Source organism: Telmatherina bonti, assembly GCF_933228915.1.
Source record: "Telmatherina bonti genome assembly, chromosome: 9".
NCBI lineage: Eukaryota > Metazoa > Chordata > Actinopteri > Atheriniformes > Telmatherinidae > Telmatherina > Telmatherina bonti.
This window is the reverse complement of record NC_136627.1, coordinates 39,169,940-39,184,770: the sequence shown is the minus strand read 5'-3', so window position 1 is coordinate 39,184,770 and position 14,831 is coordinate 39,169,940. Positions and strand designations below refer to the sequence as shown.

Sequence of the window (14,831 nt, the reverse complement as noted above, 5' to 3'; positions counted from 1 at the left end):
ACTCAATGCCACACACATGGATCCTGGAATATCTGAAGCGATACAAGATCAACAGCAGCATAAAGACCATTGCTGCAAACTCAATGAGGCTGTGGCAGACCACCCTGGAGACCAACTTCAAGCCAATAGCACATGTCTCCATCAAATGTGGCATATATCAAGGAGATGTCCTGTCCCTGCTGCTTGTTCTGTAGAGGCCCGAACCCCCTCAGCCAACTAATCAACAAGACTGGCTATGGATACCGACTCAGGAATGGAACCACCATCAGCCACCTCCTGTACATGGATGACATCAAGCTGTACGCTAAGAGTCAGCAGGACATCCACTCACTGATCCACACCACCAGGATCTACAGCAGGGACATCGGAATGTCATTCGGACTGGAGAAATGTGGGCGGATGATCACAAAGAGAGGGAAGGTAATCCATACGGAGGGCATTGCACTCCCAGAGGGCAGGATAACAGATGTGGAGGAAAGCTACAAGTACCTGGGCATACCACAGGCGAATGGTAACCATGAAGAAGCCACAAGGAAAGCTGCCACAGCTACATACCTGCAGCGACTGAGGCAAGTACTGAGAAGTCAGCGCAATGGCACGAACAAGATCCAGGCAGTTAACAGCTACGCCCTTCCAGTGATCCGATACCCTGCTGGGATAATAAGCCGGCCAAAGGAGGAAGCTCAGACCACGGATGTCAAAACAGGGAAGTTACTCACCATGCATGGAGGGTTCCACCCCAAGTCCAGTGTCCAGCGACTAGACACTAAGCATAAAGAAGGGGGCCGGGGACTCCAGGATGAAACATCCAAGCTCCACAAATACATCAGGAAGAGGACACCAAGGGATGAAGCACTTAGAGAATGTCTCAGACAATGGAGTCTGGAGGAACACAAGATGGAAGAACCATCATGGGAGGAAAAGCCCCTGCATGGGATGTACCACCGGCAGATCACCGAAGTGGCCGATATAAACAAGTCCTATCAATGGCTGGAGAGGGCTGGACTGAAGGACAGCACAGAGGCACTAATCATGGCAGCACAGGAGCAGGTCCAGATCTACCAGACCAGGCAGGATCCCAGATCTACCATACCAGGCAGGATCCCAGATCTACCATACCAGGCAGGATCCCAGATCTACCAGACCAGGCAGGATCCCAGATCTACCAGACCAGGCAGGATCCCAGATCTACCATGCCAGGCAGGATCCCAGATCTACCATGCCAGGCAGGATCCCAGGTGCAGACTATGCAAAGGAGCCCCTGAAACAATCCAGCACCACACAGCAGGGTGCAAGATACTGGCAGGCAAAGAATACATGGAGCACCATAACCAAGTAGCTGCATAGTGTTCAGGAACATCTGTGCAGAATATGGACTGGAGACCCCTCAGTCCCAGTGGGAAACTCCCCCCAAGGTGGTGGAGAATGAGAGGTCTAAGATCCTCTGGGACTTCCAGATCCAGACAGATAAAATGGTGGTGGCCAACCAAGCGGACATAGTGATCATGGAGAAGCAGCAGAGGAAAGCCGTAGTGATCGATGGATCCATCCCCAATGATGGAAATATCAGGAAAAAGGAGAAACTGGAGAAGTACCAAGGCCTCCAGGAAGACCGGGAGAAGGCCTGGAGGGTGAAAGCAACAGTAGTACCCATAGTGATGGGAGCACTGGGGGCCGTGTCCCCTACACTGGAGAAGTGGCTCCAACAGATACCTGGTGAAACATCAGACATCTCCGTCCAGAAAAGATCAGTCCTAGGAATGCCCTATACATATACATATATATATATACATATGTATATGTATGTATGTATGTATATATATACATATACATATACATATATATACATATACATATACATATATATACATATATATACATATATATATATATATATATGTATATATGTGTGTACATATATATATATGTATATATGTGTGTACATATATATATATGTATATATGTGTGTACATATATATATATGTATATATGTGTGTACATATATATATATGTATATATGTGTGTACATATATATATATGTATATATGTGTGTACATATATATATATGTATATATGTGTGTACATATATATATATATATATATATATATATATATATATATATATATATATACACACACACATTTTTTTGTATCTAATCCCACCGCTAAAATTTCATAAGTTTTTTAATGTATTTAACTGTTGTTAATGTACGTATTTATTTCCAACTTTTTAAAATTAGTATGATTTATCTAAATAATATAATTTTCTTTATATTTTGAGTCAATAATAAAACTATATATCTTCTTATAATTTCCTTTTCTGGATTAAAAAGATGATTTTAAGGTGGGTAACAGATTTTCACGCTACACCAGTGGCCTACTTGTTTCTGTGCCGTGAACATTAGCTCGTTGCTGCGTTAACAAAGTTTTACTAAATTAATTCAAAGCCTAAATATTGCGTTTTACTTCCTTACTAAATAAGTAGCTTAAATGTGCATGAGTCGGATGTTTCTCCAGTGAAACTTCCAGCAGCTCCAGCCGGCTAACGGAACTGGATGTTAACGGTTAGCTCTGACTGTACCCGGCTGCTGGAGGTCTTCTGCCGGCTCTGGCGACTCTTCCTCCCCGCTGGCTGCCTCCTCTTGGCGGTGATGGCAGACCCGCAGTCCGCTTCCTCAGCCATGACACCAAATTCACGTTAATATAAAAAGTAATTACATAAAACAAAGCGTGAATGTGATGTTGTTGGTGTATAACCACCGCAGAACACTTTCATAAAAGCCGGCTCAGTGTTAACCTCTCCGGAGCTGACAAGAGGGGACAGCAGCTTCATGCTAACTGTCGCCCGACGAAACCCGACACCTTTATGTGCGGCGGGACTCCGGTTCAAATTAAGCCCCGCCCACTTTCACCCCTAAGCCAACCAGTGGCTTTACCGTCAGTGACCCAGCAAACGAAAGGCCAGAATTTACTACAAGTCCTGCCTACTTTTCGGCAAGCAACCAATCAGCATGCAGGCAGTTGGAGCACCCAGGAATGAAGAAGTTTTATGTCTGTAATTTATTTTAATATATTATTTGGTTCCTTTTAAAGTAATTATTCTTGTTTATGTTTTATTGTTAAAATAGTAAGCATTTATTTATCAATTCCACTTTTCCTTCCTTACCGGATTCCGGTTATTAACCCCAAAATAATTAGTAATAATAAATGTTCAGGATGAGTTATGATAACTGGAAACAGACCAGTAACATGACTGGTTTAACTGGAAACAGACCAGTAACGTGACCAGTTTAACTGGAAACAGACCGGTAACATAACGGGGTGTAAAAGGAACATTTCAGAGTCTCACAGACGGTACAAAAGTGAAAACAGCAACACAACAAAGGCGGAACCATTTTGCAAATTAAGACAAGTTTACCAGAAGTTTATAAACAAGTTATCGATCAGCTATAATGATCAGTTATCAGTCAGTGATAACGGAAGTTGACTCAGTGGCTATCTGTCAGACACAGCGCCTCCTGCTGTTTTCTCCTTTATGGATCATTTCTGGGAACCGTGAGCCGAATCTGCAGCAGGACTCAGGCCGGCTGGCGTGTTTTCAGCTCAGTTTCCGGTTCTGGATCTGACTTCTGGTCTCTGATGACCTGTGGAGACAAAACGGGACAGTTGGTGAGGATTTGATGAGGCCGCCCAGATTTAATCTTAACTTTCTTCAAAGTGATTATTCTGGATTCTGATTGTTGGAGACTTTAACGTTCATGTGTGGTGTGAGACGAAGCCGATGACCAAAGCCTTGCTGAGTTTGACTGATTCTGTCAACTTGCGTTAACTAGTGAAGGATCCGACACGTGAAAAGGGACACATCCTTGACCTGATTCTCTCTCTCGGTTTACATGGAAATGTTCAGCAGATTTGTGATGCTGGCATTTCTGATCATCTCCTGTTTAATTTAAGTTAGTTTAATTCTGCGTTCTATTCGACCATGCTGCATCATGACCTAATGTAATCTGTCCATCTGCAAGCTGGGTCCAAGTTAAAGCAAAAATCAAACTGAGAAGAATTTCTGTTCTGCATGCCAGAAAACATCCTCCTGCAGCCAACATTCACTTCTGTTGATGAAATATCGCCACGATGGCTCACCATGAAGGATATGCTATCAGGGTATTTCTGACAGCTGATGGTGGAAGTTGGAGGCATGAAGGACAGGTATGTGGTTACCGTGACAACACTCACCCCTGTGGAGGAGCTGGGGACAAGCATCAACCGGGACTGGCTGGCGTTTGGGGAAACCCAGCACATTTATATCAGACTACCAGAGACCGTAAAGTGGCCTCAGTCTGAGGGGAACAGCACTAGATCACAAAAGCAGAGCTGGAAATGGAACAGCCTTTAAAACAGAAGATAAGTCATTAATGAATGCTTCAACGTCTATGGATATGCTAATGAGATGGACTCCAGAAGGATTTTTTCTTTCCAAGCAAAGATGAAAAGATCCCGTTTAATCTAAATGGTTGAACTTCTTGTGGCAGGTCTGATGAGGCAGCAGTGACCGTCCCGTGGCGCCTGGAAGCAACGCCTCAACTGAACCGACCAGATGTGGTCACAGCATCTGTTTCTGCATGAACATATCTAGATTAACTAGCAGCCAACCACTGAGTTGAGCCAGCTAACCAGCCTAAACCTAAAGCCTAAATAAAATATTAACACCAAAACTTTCCCATTTATGTAAAATTATCAAATAAATTAATTTTAAAAAACAGCAAACAGTCTAATTTATATGAATAATTGTTTATTAAAGCTGCTCTTCCTGCAGCTACTTTATGAACATGTTTGTTCCCCTTTTAAACTGGGTCATACTGGACATGGTGGTGGCAGACCAGTAAGCCTCACACTGGTGTGTGAGAGATGATCAGGTGTGCCATAAGAAATGATCCCTGTTACCTGGTTGGTCTGAAGAACAGGTGTGTTTTAGAACAGAACCAGGTTTCATACTGAGTCAGAGGAAAAATAAAAGACCTTAAAGGACATTTTCTTTCTTTTACATTCGATTCTTATTGAAGATATTTTGACAGGAACAGCTTCAGATTATTAATACAGACTATACAGCTTCATTTTTCAGCATTTTCGCTTTGCGGTGTGTCCTGTGGTCTTTTTAATGAAAAGCATGTCCTTTGCCTCATTATGTAAATGAATGGGGTGTGTCTTAAGACAAGCCCCTCCCCTTTTCATTTTTTTTTTCTCCACTTGTCCCGTCCAGCACGGTGGTCTGGCTGCTGACTATCATGGATGTCAGGCCCTTCCTGACCGACTGGGGGGGCGGGGGGGTACGAGATGTTCAGTCTGAACAGCTCCACCTGCAAGAAAACAGAACACCACCTGCACCATCTCCAAGAGTTACCATGGAAACAACCGAAAGAAAACATCAGAATACTAAGAGAAAAACCCTGACGACAGGCAACCCACCCTCCCCGTGAAACATCCCCCCACACCCCAAGCCCTCTCCCAGGATCAGGTCCAGAACCAGGTCCACTTTCAGATCAGATTTATTCAGAAAACTTAACAGAGTGTAGAAGAAAACCATAAAAGATCCATCAGATCCAGTCCCAAACCCTGCTCCCCCACCAGCCGGTCCCAAAACCTGCTCCCCCCCCCCCACCAGCCGGTCCCAAAACCTGCTCCCCCCCCCCCCCACCAGCCGGTCCCAAAACCTGCTCCCCCCCCCCACCAGCCGGTCCCAAACCCTGCTCCCCCACCAGCCGGTCCCAAAACCTGCTCCCCCCCCCCCACCAGCCGGTCCCAAAACCTGCTCCCCCACCAGGTGGTCCCAAAACCTGCTCCCCCACCAGGTGGTCCCAAAACCTGCTCCCCCACCAGCCGGTCCCAAAACCTGCTCCCCCACCAGCCGGTCCCAAAACCTGCTCCCCCCCCCCCACCAGCCGGTCCCAAAACCTGCTCCCCCACCAGGTGGTCCCAAAACCTGCTCCCCCACCAGCCGGTCCCAAAACCTGCTCCCCCACCAGCCGGTCCCAAAACCTGCTCCCCCCCCCCCACCAGCCGGTCCCAAACCCTGCTCCCCCACCAGCCGGTCCCAAAACCTGCTCCCCCCCCCCCACCAGCCGGTCCCAAAACCTGCTCCCCCACCAGGTGGTCCCAAAACCTGCTCCCCCACCAGGTGGTCCCAAAACCTGCTCCCCCACCAGCCGGTCCCAAAACCTGCTCCCCCACCAGGTGGTCCCAAAACCTGCTCCCCCACCAGGTGGTCCCAAAACCTGCTCCCCCACCACCCGGTCCCAAACCCTGCTCCCCCACCACCCGGTCCCAAAACCTGCTCCCCCACCAGGTGGTCCCAAAACCTGCTCCCCCACCAGGTGGTCCCAAAACCTGCTCCCCCACCAGGTGGTCCCAAAACCTGCTCCCCCACCAGCCGGTCCCAAACCCTGCTCCCCCACCAGGTGGTCCCAAACCCTGCTCCCCCACCAGGTGGTCCCAAATCCTGCTCCCCCCCCCCCCCCCACCAGCCGGGCCCAAAACCTGCTCCCCAACCACCCGGTCCCAAAACCTGCTCCCCCACCAGGTGGTCCCAAAACCTGCTCCCCCCCCCCCACCAGCCGGGCCCAAAACCTGCTCCCCCACCAGCCGGTCCCAAACCCTGCTCCCCCACCAGGTGGTCCTAAAACCTGCTCCCCAACCACCCGGTCCCAAACCCTGCTCCCCCACCAGGTGGTCCTAAAACCTGCTCCCCAACCACCCGGTCCCAAAACCTGCTCCCCCACCAGGTGGTCCCAAAACCTGCTCCCCCACCAGCCGGTCCCAAACCCTGCTCCCCCACCAGGTGGTCCTAAAACCTGCTCCCCAACCACCCGGTCCCAAACCCTGCTCCCCCACCAGGTGGTCCTAAAACCTGCTCCCCAACCACCCGGTCCCAAAACCTGCTCCCCCACCAGGTGGTCCCAAAACCTGCTCCCCAACCAGCCGGTCCCAAAACCTGCTCCCCCACCAGGTGGTCCCAAAACCTGCTCCCCCACCAGGTGGTCCTAAAACCTGCTCCCCAACCACCCGGTCCCAAAACCTGCTCCCCCACCAGGTGGTCCCAAAACCTGCTCCCCCCCCCCCCCCCACCAGGTGGTCGCAAAACCTGCTCCCCCACCAGCCAGTCCCAAAACCTGCTCCCCCACCAGGTGGTCCCAAAACCTGCTCCCCCCCCCCCCCCCCCCCCCACCAGGTGGTCGCAAAACCTGCTCCCCCACCAGCCAGTCCCAAAACCTGCTCCCCCCCCCCCCCCCCCACCAGGTGGTCCCAAAACCTGCTCCCCCACCAGCCAGTCCCAAAACCTGCTCCCCCACCAGCCAGTCCCAAAACCTGCTCCCCCACCAGGTGGTCGCAAAACCTGCTCCCCCACCAGGTGGTCGCAAAACCTGCTCCCCAACCAGCCGGTCGATAGGTCCATAGCCGGTCCAGCCGGACTGGATCCGGATCCAGTCCCTGACCTTGATGTGGCTCCTGATTTGGATCACAGTTCAGTTGGAATATCAGTTGATCCAAACAGATGGAAAACACAGAACCAGAACAGGGTCAAATGTTCACACACACCTGCTGTTAAAATGATTTTGTTGATTAAATAAAACTAGACGGTTTGAACCAGAACCAGGATCCTGGACTGAATTCTGAAGCTGCTGAAACGGACCGCGTTAGAGGTGTCAGTTCTGATCTGGTTCTGATGTAGGACACACTCAGGTCCTGGTCCTGGTTCTGCTTCTAAGGTTCGGTGTTGAGTCTGAGCAGAGGTCCAAAAGGGGTGGGACCAGAACCTGAAGCCCGGTTCAGAACCTGAAGATCGGTTTCTGAACATGATCCAGAACCAGTGGGTACCGATCACGGTAAGAGAAAACTAGAAAGGAGGTAAGAACGTTGAGTCTCTGCAGAAATTCCCTTCAGAACGTTCCGGCTGCAGCCGTTTCCATGGAGACGATCCGATCTGCAGAGGAAGAGGGAGCAGCGTGAAGAGGGGACGGTTCTTATGGGTCAAACCGAACCTGGAGAGAGTTCTGGGGGCTCAGACGGGTCGTGCTTTACCTGGCTCACGTTCAGGACCGGAACACATGAACGGCCCGGATTACGTACTGCCGGCAGATCGGACACTCGTTCATCCGCTTGCCGCACTTGGTGCAGGTGATCATGTGACCACATTCCAGCAGAACACAGTCGATCGGAGAGTCCATGCAGATCCGGCACAGGTTCTCCTCCAGACCCGAGCCAGGGCCGTCACCAGGACCTAAGCAGGACCAGAACCGGGTCAGAGACCAAATAAATACACAAAGACAAGATCAGAACCTTGGTTCTGTTCGCTGAAAAGTTCAGAACCAAGAGAAGCAAAAGGAACTCACCTGGAGCGTTCACAGCGTTCGCGGCTGAAACAGGAAGCAGGTGACATCATCAGAAAACAGGTGACATCATCAGTAAATAGGTGACATCATTAGGAATCAGGTGACATCATCAGGAATCAGGTGACATCATCAATAAACAGGTGACATCATCAGAAATCAGGTGACATCATCAGAAAACAGGTGACATCATAGGTGATGACAGAGCTAAGGTTTGGGTCACTTCCTGTCACTGCCTCAGTGAACAACATTAACAAATCAGCAGCCATGTTGGAACACAAGCGAACATTTCCAGGCTGCTGGTCTCAGATCAGATTTCTGGATGGGGACACATGACGGACCAGGATCTATGAGGGTTTTTGGTCACAAACATGCTGGACCAACACTTAAAGGACGTTTACAGTCATCATTTAACCAGACCTGGAAGAGGGCGCTCAGCGTCCCCCGGGGGCTCCTGTGGGGGGTACTCTGGGAGTATGGGGTACCGGACCCCCTTGTACGAGCTGTCCGGTCCCTGTACGACAGGTGTCAGAGCTTGGTCCGCATTGCCGGTAGTAAGTCGGATCCGTTTCCGGTGAGGGTTGGACTCTGCCAAGGCTGCCCTTTATCACCGATTCTGTTCATAACTTATAAGGACAGAATTTCTAGGCGCAGCCGAGGTGTTGAGGGGATCCGACTTGGTGGCCTCAGGATTGGGTCCCTGCTTTTTGCAGATGACGTGGTCCTGTTGGCTTCATCTGGTCGTGATCTCCAGCTCTCGCTTGAGCGATTCGCGGCCGTCTGTGAAGCGGCTGGGATGAGAATCAGCACCTCCAAATCTGAGACCATGGTCCTCAGCCGGAATAGGGTGGATTGCCCTCTCCGGGTCGGGAGTCAGGTCCTGCCTCAAGTGGAGGAATTTAAATATCTCGGGGTCTTGTTCGCGGTGGAGGGAAGGATGGAGCGCGAGATCGACAGACGGATCGGTGCGACGTCTGCAGTAATGCGGACTCTGCGCCGGTCTGTCGTGGTGAAGAAGGAGCTGAGCCAGAAGGCGAAGCTCTCGATTTACCAGTCGATCTACGTTCCTACCCTCACCTATGGTCATGAGCTGTGGGTCGTGACCGAAAGAACCAGATCTCGTATACAGGCGGCTGAAATGAGTTTCCTCCGCAGGGTGGCCGGGCTCTCCCTTAGAGATAGGGTGAGGAGCTCGGTCATCCAGGAGGAGATCAGAGTAGAGCCGCTGCTCCTCCGCATCGAGAGGAACCAGTTGAGGTGGCTCGGGCATCTGGTCAGGATGCCTCCTGGACCTCCCTGGTGAGGTGTTTCAGGCACGTCCCTCTGGGAGGAGACCCCGGGGAAGACCCAGGACACGCTGGAGGGATTATATCTCTCGGCTGGCCTGGGAACGCCTCGGGATCCCCCCGCAGAGTTGGTAAATGTGGCTGGGGAGAGGGAAGTCTGGGCTTCCCTGCTTAGGCTGCTGCCCCCGCGACCCGACCCGGGATAAGTGGCAGAAGATGGATGGATGGAAAATAATAATAATAATATGAAGATGGAACCAAACAAAGGAGAAAAAGTCTCTGATCAAAAATCCATACATCAGTTGTTCATCAGCTGGACAGAAAGGTCCTGGGCCAGGTCTGACTCACCCTGCAGGTTCTGCTGGTCCTGGTACAACCGGGTCACTCTCTCCATCAGTTCCCACTTCTCACAGCAGCCTTTGAAGTTGACGAAGTTCCGGGCCAGAATCTCCTTCAGCTGCCGGACGCTGAGCGTCTCGATGTCCTCCACGCAGCCCAGGTCCGACAGGGATGCCCGGCGGCCCGAGACCGGAACCTCCTCAGGGTCCCATATCTGGAATCAAAAGGACACTCACATCCGTCATCAGGACTGGACAGACCGGGTCTGGTTCTGGATTTGGTCCGTTACCTGCTCTTCATCCTGCAACTCCTCCTCAGTGGGGACTGTGTCTGTGGGCGGGGCTTCAGGCTCCTCTGCTGGTTGGTCAGGGCTGCTGGACGGGGAGGGCGGCGTGGGGTCGGGGGTGGGGATCCGAGGTGTCAAGTCAGGGGGCTCAGAGGTCACTGAGGGGGGCACAGTGATGGGGGTGTCGGAGGCGGAGCTGCTGGAGGGGGAGGACTGCTGACCCAGAACCAGTTCCACCAGTTCCTCCTGCAGACCACAAAGACCACATTCAACTGGGAGGTTGGGGGGGGCAACACCAGTAAGAACTGAGGGCACGTTACCTTCTCTCTGCACAGGTGAGTGGACACCTCGTGCAAATGCAGGTAGTCTCTGAGCTCCTTCACCTTCAGCTTCATTAGCTCTGCCCTCTCCAGCAGGTTACCATAGAAACGCTGACAGGTGTGACACAACCGGGGACGAAAACCCAACTGGGCAGAGCAACGGCTGCAGTAGTTCTTTTTACAGTCCACACACACGTGCTGGGGGCACACAGGTGAGACAGAGACAGGTGAGAGAGAGACAGGTGAGACAGAGACAGGTGAGACAGGTGAGACAGAGACAGGTGAGACAGACAAAAGTAAAAAAGGTGAGACAGAGACAGGTGGGACAGACAGTTGAGACAGACAAAAGTAAAAAAGGTGAGACAAAGACAGGTGGGACAGACGGGACCGAGACAGGTGGGACAGACAGGTGAGACAGAATGAAGTGAGACAGGTAAGACAGACAGAGGGGAGACACACAGGTGAGACTAACAAAAGTAAAACAGTTGAGACAGAGATAGGTGTAATAAGTGAGACAGGTGAGTCCATGTAAACAAAGAAAAAACATCAGCTTCAAATGGTTAAACTGTTGCCGTGACAACAGCAAACAGACTGGACTTGGTGCGTCCAGCAGAGGGAACCGCTGGTTTGAGGTCTGGCTTCAGCGGATGGGCGGAGCCTGACGCAGTGGGCGGAGTTACCTTCTTGGCCGGTGTATCAAACGGGCCTCCACAGGCCTTGCAGGTGTGTTCAGGTGAAGGAGACGGCTGTCTGCTGAAGGCCGAGTTAGTGTAGGACTGGTGCTGTCTGCTGTCTTCACCTGCATCACCTGAGTCCAAACACAGCCAATCACAGCAGGACGAGAACATGCTGCGGACACACAGGGACAGGTGTAGGACAGCAAGAAGGACTTTTTTTTTTTTTTTTTTTTTTAAATCATTTGGTTTTAGTAGGTTGTACCTCCACACTTGCTTATCTGAATAATAAATCATTTTATCTATTGATTATGTCTAAAACCTAGATCTTATTCCCATTGGTCCGATTTCATTCGGACCTAACTTAATGTTAAAAACCAACAATTTTCTGCTGCTGACGCTGAATAAACATGTGACCCCTAAATAATCAGTTTAATCTGTTTTCTAACATGAGCTTCATCTTTCGGCTTCGGCAGATTTTAGTTTTATTGTGCTTTTAGCTGCAAGGAAACTAATCATGTGCAACTTTCGATACAAACGAGTAAAAACGAAACCACTTTTTCAGGTTCAGGTGTTTAAATATTTAACTAATGTACTACATATTTTCGTGCAGGAAGTTCGTTTTCACACATCTTTGAAATGCTCTGGGGAATTCGGCTTTTTTTTTTTTTCAGGAGGTCCAATGTTTAGAAAACGAAACAACATGAAAACAAAACTTTGAACTAACGAAGCTAACAGGGTATAGTTTAAATGTGAATAAAATTATCACTTATAAATATAAATCGGTGAGCCGAGTGATTAAACATGTTGAGAAAACACGTAATTAATCGATACTTTGGTTTTATTTGGATGTTTTTTCGCCAGTGACTCAGGAAACTTTAATGAGTGAATATTTTAAAGGAGTCCGGCGAGCGGCATCTGGAAAGTACCCTGCGCTGCTAGCGGGCTAAAAGCTAACACCGGGCGACTTGCTGAAGTTTCAAAACACCGAAGAAGAAGAAAACAAACATAAACAACATGGAAGACAAGCGCAGCTAAACTTAGACTTAAAGTCTGAGCCAAAACAGAACGGCACAGTTAACCACGCAACAAGTCGTCTTACCTGTTGGTGACAGGACTGCCACCGCTAGCAGTCAGCTAACTCACCGAGAAACTAGTTAACCAACACTAACCAGCAGGTTAAACTTCCAGCTGACAGCTCGTCCGCGTGAGGCGTTCAAGGTGAGTCGGAAACATGAGAGGTGAGAGTCCAGGAGGTCTAAACCAGGTTAACCCGGACCAGAACCGGGTCAGGGAGGACTAAACCAGGATAGCCCGGACCAGAACCGGGTCAGGGAGGACTAAACCAGGTTAACCCGGTCCAGAACCGGATCAGGAAGACTTTAACCCGGACCAGAACCGGGTCAGAGAGGACTAAACCAGGTTAATCCGGTCCAGAACCGGGTCAGGAGGACTTTAACCCGGATCAGGGAGGAATTTAACCCGGACCAGAACCGGGTCAGGGAGGACTAAACCAGGTTAACCCGGACCAGAACCGGGTCAGGAGGACTTTAACCCGGACCAAAACCGGGTCAGGGAAACTTTAATCAACCTGAACACACCGAACACAACTAAAACACACACAAGCACATAACACACAACAAGAACACAACAAATACACAAAAAACCACACAAACACACACCTAATACACACTAATTTACACACCAAACACACAACAAGCACAAACCAAACAGACTACAAAAACACAAGCAGGCACCAAATACACACACAAAAAAAACCACCATAACACACAGAACACACACCAAACACACAAAAGAAACACACACGGACACAACAAATACACAAATACACAAACCAATTGTTTAGGAGGAAAAAAATCTTAAAATGAGTTTTCAGACTTTAAACTTTTCTTTCCTTATTAGTTTGTTTTTCTTCAGAATAAAGTTCAACCTGATAATAAATCTATAAATCAATAAATCCTTGCTCCAGGATCACATGCAACTTGATATCTGATCAACACACATGGTTTTTCTGAAGTTCAACACGTCAACAGATCCGGTTGATGTTTACATGTCCTTTTAACGGGAACATGTAGGAATAAACACGTTGGTGTGAAATGGAATTCCTGCAGATGGAAAGGAAGAAATGTAAAAAAAAAAAAAAAAGGGACAGAAAATGATCCAACCAAAGAAAAAGAATCTTGAGTTGATAATTTAACACAGAAGCAGAAAACAACATGAACTCTTTTGAACCAAACCATTTGAAGCAAAATTCATAGTTTAATTTTAAAGCTTAAAATGAAATTAAAAAAAGAAAAATATCCTCCAGTGAAAACAGAGGAAAGCTTTCTGTTTATGAGCGTCTTTCTTCATATTTCTGAAGAGAACATGGCCACAAGTTCTCATCGATCCTCATTGGTCCTCATTGGTCCTCATCGATCCTCGTCGGTTCTCATCGGTCCTCATTGGTCCTCATTGGTCCTCATCGATCCTCGTCGGTTCTCATCGGTCCTCATCGATCCTCATCAGTCCTCATTGATCCTCATCGACCCTCATTGATCCTCATCGATCCACATCAGTCCTCATCAATCCTTATCAGTCCTCATCGATCCACATCAGTCCTCATCGATCCTCACTAGTCCTCATCTGTCCTCATTGACCCTCATCAATCCTCATTGACCCCTCATAAGTCTTTATTGATCCTCACCTGTCCTCATCGATCCAAACCAGTCTTCATCGATCCAAATCAGTCCTCATTGACCCTCATCAGTCTTTATTGATCCTCACCAGTCCTCATTGATCCTTACCGGACCTCATCCGTCCTCATTGATCCACATCACTCCTCATCAATCCTCACCAGTCTTCATCGATCCAAATCAGTCCTCATCGACCCTCATCAGTCTTCATCGATCCCCACCATTTCTCATCGATCCTTATCAGTCCTCATCGATCCTCACCAGTCCTTATTGATCCTCATCACTCCCCTTTGATGCTCACCAATCCTCATCGATCGTCTTCTGTCCTCATTGATCCTCATCAGTCCTCATCGATGCTCATTGATCCTCGTCAGTATTCATCGACCATCATCCGTCTTTATTGATCCTCACCAGTCCTCATCGATCCTCATCACTCCTCATTGATCCTCATCGATCTTCATCGATCCTCATCAGTCCTCATCGATCCACATCAGTCCTCATCAGTCCTCAGTGATCCTCATCAGTCCTCATCGATCCTCATCAGTCCTCATCGATCCTCATCAGTCCTCATCGATCCACATCAGTCCTCATCGATCCTCATCAGTCCTCATCAGTCCTCATCACTCCTCATCGATCCTCATCAGTCCTCATCGATCCACATCAGTCCATATTGATCCTCATCACTCCTCATTGATCCTCATCAGTCTTCATTGGTCCTCATTGATCCACATCAGTCCTCATCGATCCTCATCAGCCCTCATCGATCCACATCAGTCCATATTGATCCTCATCAGTCCTCATCACTCCTCATTGATCCTCATCAGTCCTCACTGATCCACATCGATCCAC

At 49.1% G+C, this 14,831-nt stretch overlaps 2 protein-coding genes across 3 annotated transcripts in view; both read right to left on the bottom strand.

The window, feature by feature from the left end:
* wdr62 (WD repeat domain 62) overlaps positions 1 to 2,792 on the bottom strand; it is a gene marked incomplete at its 3' end in the record, with an annotated part of 44,062 nt that extends 41,270 nt beyond the window's left edge. For both annotated transcript variants that reach the window (XM_079245795.1, XM_079245796.1), the window contains exon 1: positions 2,582 to 2,792. In XM_079245795.1, the coding sequence (XP_079101921.1) occupies positions 2,582 to 2,683 (102 nt within the window). In that variant the 5' untranslated portion in view covers positions 2,684 to 2,792. The remainder of the gene's footprint in view (positions 1 to 2,581) is intronic.
* Positions 2,793 to 7,929: 5,137 nt separating this feature from the next.
* Positions 7,930 to 12,476, bottom strand: rffl (ring finger and FYVE-like domain containing E3 ubiquitin protein ligase). Its single transcript, XM_079246770.1, has 8 exons — positions 12,389 to 12,476; positions 11,293 to 11,461; positions 10,613 to 10,810; positions 10,296 to 10,538; positions 10,016 to 10,220; positions 8,385 to 8,408; positions 8,074 to 8,272; positions 7,930 to 7,975 (listed from the first exon to the last, which is right to left on the bottom strand). The coding sequence occupies exons 2-7, from the start codon at positions 11,458 to 11,460 to the stop codon at positions 8,085 to 8,087; spliced, it is 1,026 nt and encodes a 341-aa protein (XP_079102896.1). The 5' UTR covers position 11,461; positions 12,389 to 12,476; the 3' UTR covers positions 7,930 to 7,975; positions 8,074 to 8,084.
* Between the last annotated feature and the right edge of the window lie 2,355 nt (positions 12,477 to 14,831).

Bases quoted from the DNA above. Each gene is read 5' to 3' on its own strand.
- rffl (XM_079246770.1), bottom strand. From the start codon at position 11,460: ATGTTCTCGTCCTGCTGTGATTGGCTGTGTTTGGACTCAGGTGATGCA. The intron at 10,811-11,292 runs GTAACTCCGCCC...GTGTGCCCCCAG, and splicing joins TTGATACACCGGCCAAGAAG to CACGTGTGTGTGGACTGTAA. The intron at 10,539-10,612 runs GTAACGTGCCCT...TGTGGTCTGCAG, and splicing joins CTCACCTGTGCAGAGAGAAG to GAGGAACTGGTGGAACTGGT.